Source organism: Aquarana catesbeiana, linkage group LG03, assembly GCF_042186555.1.
Source record: "Aquarana catesbeiana isolate 2022-GZ linkage group LG03, ASM4218655v1, whole genome shotgun sequence".
NCBI lineage: Eukaryota > Metazoa > Chordata > Amphibia > Anura > Ranidae > Aquarana > Aquarana catesbeiana.
This window is the reverse complement of record NC_133326.1, coordinates 212,415,554-212,431,275: the sequence shown is the minus strand read 5'-3', so window position 1 is coordinate 212,431,275 and position 15,722 is coordinate 212,415,554. Positions and strand designations below refer to the sequence as shown.

Below are 15,722 nucleotides of genomic sequence, written 5' to 3'. Positions count from 1 at the left end.
CTAGCCAAAGCACCCCGGGTGTTCACAAAAGTACTGGCCCCACCTCTAGCCAGGTTAAGGGCACAGGGCATAACAGTCTTAGCGTACCTAGACGATCTATTGCTAATAGACCAGTCAGTGGCTTGCTTGGAGCAAAGTGTACGCATTACAACCAGTTACCTGGAAAATCTGGGTTGGGTCCTCCAACCTAGAGAAGTCTTCCTTAAAACCGCTAAAAGCTGAAGTATTTGGGCCTGATCATAGACACAGCCCAGAAAAAGGTGTTCTTTCCTATGGCAAAGATCAGCTCCACGCGAGAGCTGGTGCGAATGGTTAGGTCGAAAAGAAATCCCTCAATTCGCCTTTGCATAAGGTTGTTAGGAAAGATGGTGGCTTCATTCGAAGCAGTCCCCTATGCCCAGTTCCATTTGAGAGTGTTGCAAAACAGTATCCTGTCTGCTTGGAACAAAATGATCCAAGCTTTGGACTTGCCAATGCGGCTGTCCCCAAGAGTGTCCCAAAGTCTGTTTGGTGGTTACTAACCCAGAATTTGCCGAAAGGAAAATCCTTCAGACCGATTATCTGGAAAGTAGTAATGACAGATGCCAGCCTTTCAGGCTGGGGAGCAGTACTAGAGAAGACTACTGTCCAGGCACAGTGGTCAAGAACCGAAAGAGCCTTGCCCATCAACATCCTAGAGATTCGGACAGTGCGTCTGGCTCTGAAAGCCTGGACTTCCAGGTTAAGGGATTGTCCTGTCAGGATCCAATCTGACAATGCCACGGCTGTCTGTGGCCTATATCAATCACCAAGGGGGCACCAAGAGTCTCTCAGTACAGAGAGAGGTGAACCATATTCTAACTTGGGCAGAAATTAATATTCCGTGCCTATTGGCAGTCTTCATTCCGGGAATAGAGAATTGGCAGGCGGACTACTTAAGACGCCAGCAGTTATTCCCAGGGGAATGGTCTCTTCAACCTGACATTATTCGGGCTGTTTGTCAAAGATGGGGGACAACGGACGTAGATCTTCTAGCGTCCAGATTCAACATGAAGTTAGTCAACTTTGTGTTCAGGACATGGGATCCACTCGGCGTTGGTAACCCCGTGGGATCAGTTCTCACTGATCTATGCATTTCCCCCTATTCAGTCGCTGCCCCAACTTCTTTGCAGGATCAAGCTGGAAAGAAAGGTAATTCTGGTAGCACCAGCATGGCCTTGAAGGTCATGGCACGCAGAAATCGTGAAGATGGCAGTGGAGAGTCTGTGGTCCCTACCACTAAGGCCAGAACTGCTCTCACAGGGGTCAATATTCCATCCTACTTTACGAACGCTAAATTTAACGGCCTGGCTATTTAAACCCACATTCTGAAGAAACGTGGGCTTTCCAGGTCAGTTATCTCTACTTTGATTAATGCAAGGATGCTAGCGTCCAGAGCTATATATTATAGAGTCTGGAAGGCTTACGTTTCCTGGTGTGAATCCAAGGGTTGGCATCCTCTGAGATATGTCATAGGCAGAATTCTTGCCTTTCTACAATTAGGCGTAGAGATGAAGTTGGCCTTGAGTACTATTAAGGGCCAAGTCTCAGCCTTATCGATTTTATTTCAAAGACTGCTTGCTACGCATTCTTTAGTCCGGGGTTTTGTGCAAGGGGTGATGCGGATAAATCCGCCAGTTAAATCTCCTTTAAGCCCTTGGAAATTGAATTTAGTTTTGTCAGCGTTACAAAAACGGCCATTTGAACTGATACAGCATATTCCCTTAGTCCTTCTGACAAGGAAGCTGGTATTTTTGGTTGCTATATCCTCAGCAAGGAGGGTTTCGGAATTAGCTGCTCTTTCTTGTTAAGAGCCATATTTGATTTTTCATGAGGACAGGGTGGTCTTACGCCCTCGTCCGTGTTTTTTTACCAAAAAGTAGTCTTGGGTTTCCACCAGTGTTAATTTTGGCAGCAAATCTCGATTTAGTTTTAGTCTTCAGACTAAAATGGCATTTTAGTTTTAGTCCCTTTTTAATCTTCTGCAATTGTTTTAGTTTCAATCGTATTTAGTCGACTAAATCTCCAGTACATTTTAGTTGACTAAAATCTCCAGTACATTTTAGTCGACTAAAACTCATTTTAGTCATCTAAAATTTAATGGGTGTAGTTAACTTGTAATGCATTATTTAAGCATTTCTCAGCAATTTCCAAACTCCTTATATACTGCTGGAGTGAAAAATTTAATATGTTACTATTTATGTTATTGAGGTATGAAGGTATGAACATGCACTACAGACCAGTGTTAATTTTGACGTCAAATTTCAATTTAGTTTTAGTCTCAGTTTTTTTACTAAAATGGCGTTTTAGTTTTAGTCCCAATTTAGTCGTTTGACTAAAATGCCATTTTTAGTTTTTAGTCGTAGTTTAGTCATCTCAGTTTTAGTCGTATTTTAGTCGACTAAAATGTTTTAGTCGGTTTTAGTCAACAAAATTAACACTGGTTTCCACCTGAACCAAGATATTGTCCTGCCATTGTTTTTTCCAAAACCATGTTCCAGGGAAGAAAAGTCACTGTATTGTCTTGATGTGGTGAGAGCAATGAAAATCTATTTAAAGGCAACCGCTCAGATTGCCTGGAGCCATATCACGTGGGCTTCTATTCCAGCGCTACACGGCCGGAGTATGCATCGTTGTATGAGACAGTCCCAAAGAGACAGCTGATAATCCCTGCACGGACCGGTAAGTCACTTCTTGGAACCCCTCATTTGAGCTTCATCTCCAGTGCTGTGCGGCCGGTGTCTCTCCTGTTTGTGAGCCTGTGAGTTGGATGATTTACCGTTGGTGTTACCACTGACCATCCCTGCAGGGACTAGCAAGTGTTTTATATTTGACTGTGTCTGCACATACTTGGCTGGAATTCCCATAAGAATATTTGTTTGAGGGATGACTATACACCAACTACCCTGGCATCTGGTATTGTTTGCATTAACTGGGTATTAAAGCAAGCTCCCATTTGATATCTATATACACGGGCCAGGGCAAGGTCAGGGGATTTACCCCCATTTTCTCTACTTAAGAGCTCTTCCACTCATCAGTATTGTGGTATTATCCTTCACATCAGGGGACTTTTTTCCTTGTCAAAAGAAGTTTATTGAGTATACAATGTTATAAAGATACATAAAGTAAGTTTACAAGGATCTATAAAGTAAGCTCATTGTTTTACAGTAGGGTTTATATAGGTAAATATCATGAAATTTCAAATATTAAACATTGGGTTCACGTAAACCTAAATTAAAGATATATATCATTTCCTTAGTTACTTTTGTAGGTATTTAAATGATTTATACCTACTATACATATTGTTTACAAGTAGAGTGTATATAGGTCAAATAAACAGGGGACTTTTTTCAACATCATCGCTGCAGCCTTTTGTATACAATTTATGCTCTTTGCTCCCTCCTGGGCTAATTTATCAGGGCAGGTCTTATACCAATTGTTATATTTATTTATACTGTTTTTTTATGATGAGGTACTTTCCAATTAATTTATGATATGAATTCTACATATACTTACTGATTGTTTAATCTCCTCAGCTTACATTTATTTATTTACCAAAGTGGTTGAATGTTTTGACTGATTGAGGGGTGTTTGTCCGTGGTGATCACCTGTCTTATGATAACGTTATCATTATTTTATATTTAGGGTGGAGGTATTTTGGTCATTTATATTTATTGTGAGTGAAAATTATGTTTTTTTTTCTAATAAAGAATCCTGTTCAACATAATTTATGGGTGTTCCTCCCTGAAGAATCCTTGTCCCTAGCCCTTCAGGGTGCCTTTCCCGCTTTCTCCCTGTCCTTGGTTTTTGTTTATTACAACTGCTTAGATTCGTAAGATTGATGTCTTATTTATTCTGCCAGAGGGTCCTAAGAAAGGGCAGGCAACGTCAAAATCCACTGTCGCTAAGTGGATTCGACAAGTGATAATTCAAACTTGTGATTTAAGGGGTAAGATTCCCCCGTTTCAAGTTAGGGCACACTCTACCAGGGCGGTTAGTGCTTTTGGGTAGTGCGTTATCAGGCCTCCATGGCTCAGATCTGCAAGGCCTCAGGTCTGGGGGTGCCCTACGGGTTGTCTCTCCGTTCCATCAAATAGCATTGCTATCGGACGTTCCATTAAGTTATTACTTAGGCTCTGTGTCCCATGATGTACGATAAAGAAAATGGGATTTTTATAACAACTTACCCGTAAAATCCTTTTTTTGGAGTACATCATGGAACACAGAGGTCCCTCCCCTCTTTTATGGTGTTTAAGTATATTGCTTTGCTACAAAAACCTGAGGTACTCCTGGAAGGAGGAGGGGTTATATTGGGGAGTGAACTTCCTGTATTGGGTATACCAGTGTTAACACCTGAAGGTGGCCCATAACCAATTAATGATGTACTCCAAGAAAAGGATTTTACAGGTAAGCTGTTATAAAAATCCTATTTTGTGATTGAGAGTGAAAAAAATCGGCATGCTCATTTTCTTTGAAAACATTTTTCGGCACACTGTGCTCAAAAGGTTGGCTACCCCTGCTCTAGTCTGTTCTGGAAGCTATGAAGTCATCGTCAGGAAGACACTTGTGTGAACTGGGCAGTTAATAAGTCTTGAAGTCTTGTCCTCAAATACTCCATCTGTTCATAGCTGCACATAAGGTGTCCTCCTTCTGTTACTGCCTATGACCTTATGTTGTGTCCACATGCTACAGTCATTTTTTAGAACTTCCTATTGTTCATTTGGCTGTGACTATGATGTGGAAGCCATAACTAAAGAAAATATGTTCTTTCTTAAAAAAAAATAATTGGACTGATAAGTTAATACATTTAGGTAACATTTTTATATTTTCAAAATTTTACAGGTTTGGTGCTTTGGGGTATCTGTTTTTCTAGTTCAGAGTGTCATGTATGGGGAACACCATATTCTTGCTATAACCCAGTTTAGTAGATATTACAGTTGCTTCTTGTGGTGACAGTAAAAGGGTAGAGCTTGCTATTGCCTGAGCAACACAACAACAAACCTCAAAGGTATGCATTCGTTATGGTGTTTGTGGTAGTTTTTGCTCCACGAGTGAAAGTATTGAAGCACATTAAATGCTATTCGTATGGTTAAAGCTGTCAGGCAACTGCTACTTTGCAGGGGAGGCTTATATGAAATAAATACTTGTAGTAGTTTTAATAAAAAAAAAAAATGCATTTTATTATAAATGAACATATAATTGCATTATTTGATGTGATGTATATATTCCTGGATCACAGCTTTTAAGTACCCACTGTAAAAATGTATAGAAAAATCGACAACAGAAAGCAGCAATTCTTACTTTTATTGGGTTAAAAACAAAATAGAACCGCTCACTTTGTGAACCTTAAAGTAGAAGTCCACCCCAAAACTAAAATCCCTGCATCTACAGACATCCACAATCTAGCACTAACCTATCTAGACCTGTAAAGAAAAAAATCAGTATACATACCTTTTGTGCAGTTGCTCCGACCCGATCCCACGCTGAGCTGTCAGCCATGGCTTCGCTATGGAGCCAGGTACAGAGGACACAGCTGACAACGGAAGCTCCATAGTAACTCTATGGATGGCGTCACTCCCCATTTATTTCACAGCCGTTGTTGGCCGTGTCCTCTGCAGAGCTTCTGCCGCTTGAGATTGGGTCTGCTCGGCTTCAGAAAAGGTATGGTTATCGATTTCTTTTTTTCAGAGCTAGACAGGTTAGTGTTAGAATGTGGATGTCTATAGATGCAGGGATTTTAGTTTTAGGGTGGACTTACACTTTAAGCGTAGTACACACGGGTCGAACGTCGGGTGGCATCGGTTGGTTCAGTAGATGCCGGCTTCTGTCGAAGGAGCATGACCAAAAAAAGTCTGCCGATTTTAGCTCCCGATCAGCGCTCTCAGCCAAGGGGCCTTAAGGTTATAAAGTCCAGGGTCATTATGTACAGTAGTACACGGTTTGTCTGTTTTTTACATCCATCCACTTATGGATGAAAAGGCATGCATCAATGGAAAACTGTATGATCATCCTTTTACATCTGCATTCACCAACATCCTTTTTTTCAAAATTTTTTTTTTAAATGATCAAAGCCATTTTGTTTAGTTTAAAAAAAGATCAGATGAAAAACGGATGTTAACAGACAATACCGGTCCGTTTTTACATCCATTTTTGCATTGGTAGTGGATGTAAAAACTGATGAAAACCTGATTTAAAAAAAAAAAAAAAATAATGTAAACTTCATCCATTTTTTTCTCTGAATTGTGAAAAGTGACTGAATTGATGAAACAAACTGACCTTATCCATCCATTGATAGATAAAACACGGACATCAATGCATCTCTATGAAAAAACGGATGATCATCCATTTACATCCGTTCACATCCACTTCCATCAACATCCATTTTTTGGAACAGATCAAAGCCCTATTTCTCTTCTGTTCAAAAAAAAAAAACAGATTGGATGCAAAACGGATGTAAATGGACAAACAGTAAATGTAAAGTGTGTCACGTCAATACTCACCGAGGCCGAGATGCCGAGAGCGGCTCGCCCTTACGACCACGCGCACCCGAACCCCCGAAGATGATACAGGGGATCGGAAGCACGCGGAGGCACGGGCTTCCGGTGGCTGCGGAAGGTAGACTTGGATTCGCTGTAGGAGTAGGAAGACACCTGGTGGGTACCGTGCAGGACTGGAGTGCCTGAGAGCAGGGAAGTCCGTAGGGCAGGCAGAGGTCAGAGGTATCAAGCAGGCAGGCAGAGTGGTTCTTTAATAAGCAGAGGTCAGAGGTATCAGGCAGGCAGGTAGAATAGTCCTTAAACAAGCAGAGATCAAGGGGTATCCAGCAGGCAGGTAGAGTGGTCGTTAAACAGGCAGTGGTCAGGGGGATCCAGTAAACAGGAACAGGGAACTTTTCTCAGAGCAAGGTACACGGAAGCAGCTGACGACAAACCAGCAACCCAACTGGGCGCTGGAGTCGTCTGAAGTAGCCTCCCGGCGAGCGCATCAGCGTGACGCGCTACCGGGCACCCGCACGGGCGACGGTGCGCACACGTGGACCGCCGTGCACCCACCGCACCATCGGGCCGCGAACGTGTGCCCGCAGCCCGGCGGACGGAGGCGACCTGCGTCTCCTGACAGTGCCCCCCTCCTAAGGGCGGACACTGGACGCCCAAGCTAGACATCAACTCTGGATGGTCTCGATGAAAGGTTTGTATTAAATGAGGAGCATGTAGATTCCTTGCAGGCTCCCAGGTGGGTATCCTTTCCACTGGATCAGGTACTGTAGCTGCCTGCCCCTCTTTCTACAACCAAGGATGGCCTCCACCTCGAACTCATTCTCCCCATCCACCCTGATTGGTGGGGGAGGGACCTCTCTTCTTTCTGGGAAAGAACTAGGCACAACAGGCTTCAACAGGGATACGTGGAAGACAGAGTGGATCCTGTACGTCTTTGGCAATGCTAGTTCCATGGCCACAGAATTGATAATCCTTTTGATAGGGAAAGGACCAATGAACTTAGGTCCCAATTTTCGAGATGGCACCTGTAGTTTAAGGTTAGAGGTGGATAACCAGACTTCTTCCCCTATATCAAACGTTGGATTCTCCTTCCTACCCCGGTCATACTGCTCCTTGTAGTCCCTTTGAGCCTTCTGCAACATGCTTTGGATCCTCTGGAAGTTAGCCTGCAAGGAGGTTATTCTGTCATGTACTGCAGGGACTGCCATTTCAGGAATGTCATTAGACAGGAATGTGGGATGAAATCCGCAGTTCGCCCAGAAAGGCGTTTGGTTAGTAGCTGCGTGAATGGAGTTATTATAAGCGAACTCTGCATACGGAAGAAGATTTGCCCAATCATCCTGGGATCCTGAGCAGAAGCAACGGAGGTATTGCTCTAAGGTCTGGTTTGTTCTCTCCGTTTGACCGTTGCTCTGAGGGTGGTAGGCTGACGAGAGGCACACTTTGATATCCAAGGCTTTGCAGAGTTCTTTCCAGAATTTGGACGTAAATTGCACGCCCCTGTCCGACACTATACTCTTTGGTACACCGTGGAGTCTGATGACCTCTTTCAGGAAGATATTGGCCGTCTCTACTGCAGAAGGGGTACCCTCCATGGGCAAGAAGTGGGCCATTTTGGATAAACAGTCGACCACAACAAAAATAGTAGTAAAGCCTCCTGAGGCCGGCAAGTCCACGATAAAATCCATGGACACGTCGGTCCATGGTCGTTCTGGAATAGGTAGCGGTTTAAGTAAACCCCAGGACCTGGTGTTTTGGCCCTTGTTCCGTTGACACAGGGGACAGGAGGCCACGTATTCCCTGCAATCCCGTCTCCACCCCGGCCACTAGAAGGAGCGAGAGATCAGGTCAGATGTTTTCCTAACTCCGAAGTGACCGGCCAGTTTGTGGTCGTGGCACATTTTGAGGGTTGTTGACCGGGTTTCCTGAGGTACAAAAATTTTACCCCGGATCCAAAAAAAACCCCCATCTTTCTTCAAAGACTGTACCTCTGGTTCCGTACATGAATTGGATGAGGTTTTGATGGATGATACTAAGTCCGTCTGTGCCAGCCCAAGGAAATTTTGAGGAGAGAGGATTGTGCTTGGTTCCGGAGTTTGGGGATCCGCTGAAAACATCCGAGAAAGGGCGTCTGCCTTCCCATTCTTTGCACCAGGTCTATAAGAAATATGAAAATTGAAGCGAGAGAAGAATAGAGCCCATCGGGCTTGTCTGGGTTTGAGTTTTGCTGTTCGGAGGTATTCAAGGTTCTTGTGATCTGTGAAGATCATCACTGGGTGGAGTGCCCCCTCAAGTAAATATCTCCATTCCTCCAGGGCAAATTTTATGGCCAGCAGCTCCCTGTCACCTACATCGTAATTTAATTCCGCTGAGCTGAGTCTCTGGGATGCAAATGCAACTGGATGTAGAATGGCTTTAGGCCCTTGTCTTTGGGAAAGAATTGCTCCCGTTGCGATCTCTGATGCGTCCACTTCCAATACGAATGGTTGAGAAGGATCAGGGTGTCGGAGAATGGGAGCGGAGCTGAACAGGTTTTTTAGTTTCAGGAAGGCTTCCTGTGCGGCTTGGGACCACCGGAATGAGCCGTGCTGGCGGGTTAGCTGGGTGATAGGTGTCACTATAGCAGAGAATCCAACGATAAATTTTTGGTAAAAGTTGGCGAATCCTATAAACCGTTGGACTCCCCTTTTGTCAGATGGAGCTGGCCACTCTTGGATAGCCTGTATCTTTTGGGGGTCCATTTCAACCCCATTTGCCGATATGATGAACCCCAAAAATTGCACGACTGGTTTCTCAAACTCACACTTCTCCATTTTTAAGTAGAGTTTGTGTTGCTTCAGAATGGCAAGAACTGTTTTGACGTGCCCCCTGTGCAGCTCAATCGTGGAAGAAAAAACTAGTATATCGTCCAAATAGACTACAAGGAAATCATCAAGGTATTTGCGGAAAATGTCATTCACTAGGTGTTGAAAGGTGGCTGGAGCATTACAAAGCCCGAATGGCATCACCAAGTATTCGAAATGCCCGAACCTGGACCTGAAGGCCGTTTTCCATTCGTCCCTAATTCTGACAAGGTTATATGCCCCCCGGAGATCTAATTTGGAAAAGACTCTAGCTGACCGGAACCGTTGGAACAGCTCTGGAATGAGCGGCAATGGATACCGATTCTTGATGGTGATGTTATTTAACTGCCGATAATCCACACAGGGTCTAAGGGAGCCGTCCTTCTTCCCGACAAAGAATATACCCGCTCCAGCGGGTGAAGATGAGGGACGGATGAACACCTTCTTCAAGTTTTCGTCAATATATTGTTTGAGAACCTCCAGCTCCGTTTCTGAGAGGGGAAATATACGACCAAATGGAATCTCTGACCCTGGCAGTAAGTCGATGGGGCAGTCATACGGTCGATGAGGCGGAAGGCGATCGGCCATTTGTTTGCTGAAGACCTCCTGGAACTCAAGATACTCCTGAGGAACATGTTGGAGGTTAACTGAAGGAGCCGTAATTGTGGCACAGATCTTGGGCTCCAAAGGAAGACAATGTTGAGAACACTATGAAGAGGGAAACGAAACCGCCTTATTACTCCATTGGATCAGAGGATCGTGAGCCTGTAGCCAGGGTAAGCCTAGAATGACTGGAAACATGGGAGAGTGAATAAGGTCTAGGCGTAGGAGCTCTTGGTGCCCAGAGTCAGTAGTTACTAGAATGGGTTGGGTCTCCTGGGTAATTGGACCTGAACTGGGAAGAGACCCATCAGCCAAGTGAACCCGTAGGTGTTAAGCTTTGGTTTGCAAGGGTACATGCAGGTTCCGGGCCAGAGCAGCGTCCATAAAGCAACTGCATGCACCTGAATCAATGATCGCTGGCAGGCGGGACTCCCCTTCCGGTAGCTGTAGAGAAATAAACAACATGACGTAAGATTTAGGAGCATTGTTGTCTTGGCAATTCATTGATTTTGGCTGAAAAAACTTACTGGGCCTTATCGGGCAGTTGCGCAGGAAGTGTCCGTCTCCCCTGCAATAGAGACACAAGTTGGACTGCCGTCTACGTTGTCTTTCTTCCGAGGTCAGTGGAGGCCGTACCAGACCAAGCTGCATAGGTTCGGTATCGGGAAGGGTAGTAGACTCGGCTGTCATAGGAGACGGTATTTGAGTAGGTTGAGGTCTTGATGTCGTCCATACAGGGCGTGGACTTTGGAACCGTTCTGAACGACGTTCCCGCAAATGTCTATCCAGTTTAGTGGCTGCCTGGATTAACTTCTCCAAAGATGCGGGGGTCTCCTTCCTGGCCAACTCGTCCTTAAGGAGTTCGGACAGGCCTTGGCGGTACTGATAGCGTAGGGCTGGCTCATTCCAATTTGTATCGGCCGCCCATTTACGGAATTCCACCGTATAATCTTCAATTGGTCTCCTTCCTTGGGCTAGGTGGTGCAGGATAGCTCGGCCGTAGCCATGCGTTGTGGGTCATCATAAAGCTGCGACATACACTCGAAGAACGTATCGATTGTATTAAGCACCTGACTTCCTGACTCCATCAAGCCGTGGGTCCAGGCCTGGGGTTCTTCGGACAACAGAGAGATCGCAAATCCCACCTTAACCACTTCTGATGCAATGGTTCGGGGCTGCAGAGCAAAATAAAGAGTGCATGCATTCTTAAAAGCTCTAAATTTCTTACGGTCCCCTGAGAACCGTTCCGGTGTGGGGACCCTAGGTTCCGGAAGTGCCATTACAACTGTAGGACTGGCGGTAGCCTGGGGAAGCGGGCCTTCATTGCTGGGTGCGGGAGCTGCGGCGGTAGAAGGGAGTGGTCCCGTCAGCTGTTGGAGACGGCTGTCAATTTGCGTATATCCCTCCTGTAGTCTCTGCACCGAGTCTGCCAGGGTGGAGACCTGCTGACACAGGATCTCCAAGGGGGGGCACGCTCTGTTGGCCTCGGACATCTGGCTGGTTTGTACTGTCACGTCAATACTCACCGATGCCGAGAGCGGCTCGCCCTTACGACCACGCGCACCCGAACCCCCGAAGGTGATACAGGGGATCGGAAGCACGCGGAGGCACGGGCTTCCGGTGGCTGCGGAAGGTAGACTTGGATTCGCTGTAGGAGTAGGAAGACACCTGGCGGGTACCGTGCAGGACTGGAGTGCCTGAGAGCAGGGAAGTCCATAGGGCAGGCAGAGGTCAGAGGTATCAAGCAGGCAGGCAGAGTGGTTCTTTAATAAGCAGAGGTCAGAGGTATCAGGCAGGCAAATAGAATAGTCCTTAAACAAGCAGAGATCAAGGGGTATCCAACAGGCAGGTAGAGTGGTCATTAAACAGGCAGTGGTCAGGGGGATCCAGTAAACAGGAACAGGGAACTTTCTCAGAGCAAGGTACACGGAAGCAGCTGATGACAAACCAGCAACCCGACTGGGCGCTGGAGTCGTCTGAAGTAGCCTCCCAGCGAGCGCGTCAGAGTGAGCGCACACGGGGACCGCCGTGCACCTGCCGCACCATCGGGTCGCGAACGGGTGCACGTCTAAACACCAGCCCGCTGCGCATGCGCCCCGCAGCCCGGCGGACAAGTGTGCGGAAAGATGGAATTCTTCTTTAAAGGAGAAGTCCAGCTTAAGCTTTTTAGGCTGCGCTTCTCCTGTGGGGCTCCCGTTTTCAACGGAGAGCTGTCTGAAGACGCTCTCTGCTGATGTCACTGGAATCCGTCGAGGCAGAGCGTCATCCCGACTTGGGAAGTCTGGATCTGCCAGCTGCCTGGACTGATGGCAGTCTCGGCCCTCAGCGAGCCGCTGAGATGGCCGCTCTCCTCCACAGCTCAGTGCTCCCATGAGCGTGGAGGAGCGGAGCAGGAGAGCTGCTGACTGACAGGCAGCGCTCTCCGCTCGGATGTGAGTGAACCGAGCCATCGGTGGTGGTGTTTGGTGGCTCTGTTCTCAGTGCAGAGATGCCTTGGAACAGATGCAGCATCGGTCTGATGCTGCATCAACCTAGGTAAGTATGAATATAGGGGGAAAAAATTCCCATACTTCTCTTTTAAGGACTCTAGCTGGCAGATGTAAAAACAGACCAAAACTGATGTAAACTTCATCTGTTTTTCTTTGAAAAAAAAAAACATGACTGAACTGATGAAACAAAAGGTCCACAGACGTGAAAGGGACCTTAAGGATGCCAGCACCAGGTTGATCAAATTCCAGGAGTCGGACATATTTCTCAATGTTTAGAAAGTGCATTAAATCTTTACCCAAAGTCTGCCATTATGTGTATTTGCCTATAACCAAGAACACTGTAGTAAATTATATGCTCACAAGGTAGCACCATAACATCTTTGACTTTTCTTTGTGATCCAGTGTAACCCGTGCTTTTGTAGCCAGAATAAGACTGTATCTGTGGTTACCATTCACATAAATGGAAGCTTAATAGCTCTACCTTGCATGGGGTAGGCCTCTGATATCTCAGCATGTCTGCTCACGTTGTGTGTGTGTGTGTGTGTGTGTGTGTGTGTGTGTGTGTGTGTGTGTGTTTTTTTTTTTTTTTTTAAATGTGACTTAATACTATGTATCTGTAATTCATAATAGATTAACTTCTCACTTTTTTACATTTTCATTTCAGTACATCCATTCAGCTGGTATCATCCATAGGGTAAGTATTCAACATTTCAGTTGTGGGAAAACGTTTCAATTTCTAGTTTTCTGCTTTTACTTATGGTAAAATATTATGGCATGGTTGTTTTGGGGGAGGCCCGTTGCTTCTTGTTTCAGGCCTTGCCCCCCTTTGCAGAGTTGATTTGCATCTCCAGTAGAATATGATTCACTGTCTGACAGTAATGATCCCTTTGTGCTTCTTTAAGAAGGCAAGCCCAGAATAAGCTGGACTTGATTCAGTTTTTAATAGTCTTTTCCTTCACACACTATACTCTTTGTTGTGGGAGGATGTCACCTCAAGTGCCTGCTTAGCACCAGCTCAGCCTTGGTAACTTTTTAATTGCTTTAATTGTATGTTCTGAATCAAAAGCCAAATGGGTTTTGTAACAGTTTTCCTGACATTTAATTCTTACACTTGAGTTTTCCACAGAGGGATAGCAATGCTATTAATTCCCTGTATAAATGTCTCTTAACTGATAACAAGGTAACCTAGTTTCAAGTTAAAATAGATGTCCAGGGAAGATATGAGCTTCATCTTTGGATATACAGGGTCAGATTCTAATCTAGTTGGGGGCACGCCGTAAGTGTTTTTTTAATTCGGTATTACTATTAAAGAACTCCTTTGAGTATAGTCATACCTAAATAGCCCAAAACATAATTTTCTTATAATTTTAGAAGACCAGCATGTGACCGCTGCATTGTATTATATCTTTTTTCCCCATTGAAATCACCTGGGGGTTTCAGTGGCTCACCTTGCACAAATTCTAAGTTTAATGACTTAACACATCTATTTGTGTTTTTGTATTCATCTGCAGGACCTAAAGCCTGGAAATCTGGCTGTAAATGAAGATTGTGAGTTAAAGGTATGAAAACATAGACTTTTCTTGGTTAATTTAGCAAAGTAGATCTTGCAAAAAAAAAAAGTTCTATAATATTTTGATTTTACAATGAAATCCCCCCTCCCCCCCCCGTCGCATTCCCAATATAATGGTAAATTCCTTCACTTATGGCCTGAAAAGAATTAGCTGATCTAACAAAACTGACTCCCTGTGAGCTGCTATTGTGTCTCTCTTAAAGAACAGTTCTAATGTTGGCCCTGTATATAGCAATTGTCAGTCGATCAAACGCACAAAACAACTAAAGCCAACATTTTTTTCAAGCCTGTTAAATACTATAAAGTGTTGTTAGGTTTCCTTAAACTATTTAGCTGTTCTTGTAATTGAAAGCTTGTTAAAAGTGATTGAAATTGTCTGGCCATGCAGAAGGCTGCATGAGGGCTCAGAACTTTTTCACTTTTCCCAGAATGACACAGCTCAAGCCTTTAAAACCTCATCCACACAGCCTGACATTGTATGTGTGGCTTGATGCCCTGTTGGAAGAACTATTTTATACATTTGCTAAAATAGTTACGAAAGATCCTGCATTGTAGTTTTATGTTGCCTTTGTAAAAGATACTATCACGATATTCTTTGACTTGTAGATGAAAGCCTATAAGGAGGACAAGGAGAAAAGTGTCTGCATTTTCATGTTCATTAAAGGAGAAGTTTTGGGGTGTATAAAAAAATAAAATAGACAAACCTACATACTCGCCTCTATGATGCAGCATTGGTGTAATGCTGCATCTGTTCCCTGCTGGCTCTAAGCTCAAGGGGGTCACATGACCCCTGATCGGTCAGTTCTCAGGTTAGCTCTGAGCAGAGAGTGGTGACTGTCAGTCGCTGCTCTCTGCTCTATACCTTCAGCACTTACTGCCAGGCAGGAGAGGAGTCAGGCACAACTGGCTTTGCCTCTCACTCAAGCTCTAAGAGCCAGCTGTCAGCCAGGCAGCTGTGTGGATCCTGACAATATGGTCGGGATCCTTTCAGAGCCTGGAGTGGCTCTGTGACATCAACCAATTGGCTGATTCTGGGTCACAGGAGTGCAAAAGTATCACCAAAAAAGCTTTGGCCTTACTTCTCTTTTAAAGTTATCTTTTTACTGTGCAGGTTTGATATAAAAAAAATATGGAACCTTTGCTGCCGTAGGATCATATTCATTTTAAGCTGATAGCTCAAATAATTAGAAAAAAATTGTAGTCTGACATTGCTGACTTCTCTTGATAATTTTAGCTCACTGGCTGTCTTACTGCTTTGGCTTCGGTGTTTCCACTGACCTGGAACAAGTATAGAGATCAAAGATTCTGAAACTCATTCAAAGCATACTGTACATGTTCCTGGGCTTTGACTCTATACACAGCCCAGCAACTAGATCGGTATTTTGCATCCTCCATATGTCTGTCACGACAGGTGGTGTACTCTAAGAACATTTTAATGTTTTTATTAAAATGCGCTGTGTAATTGGAAGTGTACACTAATTAGGTGTATGCTATTTTCTGGAGCATTGTATTTTCTTTAGTTACATTTTCATTCAGCAAGATAATATAGCTCATGCTATCCTTCTAGCCTGCTGCAAGAGAGTAGTAGATTGCATACATAGAAGCTGCACATTATCTTTTATCTGCCCTCCTCTCCCTAGGTCCAGTCACAGAAGAATTATTTTTTTGTTATTACACAACACATTTTAATACAAAAATATCT

At 44.5% G+C, this 15,722-nt stretch overlaps 1 protein-coding gene across 3 annotated transcripts in view; it reads left to right on the top strand.

The window, feature by feature from the left end:
* The window catches only part of LOC141131925 (mitogen-activated protein kinase 12-like), a 176,993-nt gene that overhangs the window by 108,557 nt on the left and 52,714 nt on the right, over positions 1-15,722 (top strand). For all 3 annotated transcript variants that reach the window (XM_073619752.1, XM_073619753.1, XM_073619754.1), the window contains exons 5-6: positions 13,115-13,144; positions 13,962-14,009. In XM_073619752.1, the coding sequence (XP_073475853.1) occupies positions 13,115-13,144; positions 13,962-14,009 (78 nt within the window). The remainder of the gene's footprint in view (positions 1-13,114; positions 13,145-13,961; positions 14,010-15,722) is intronic.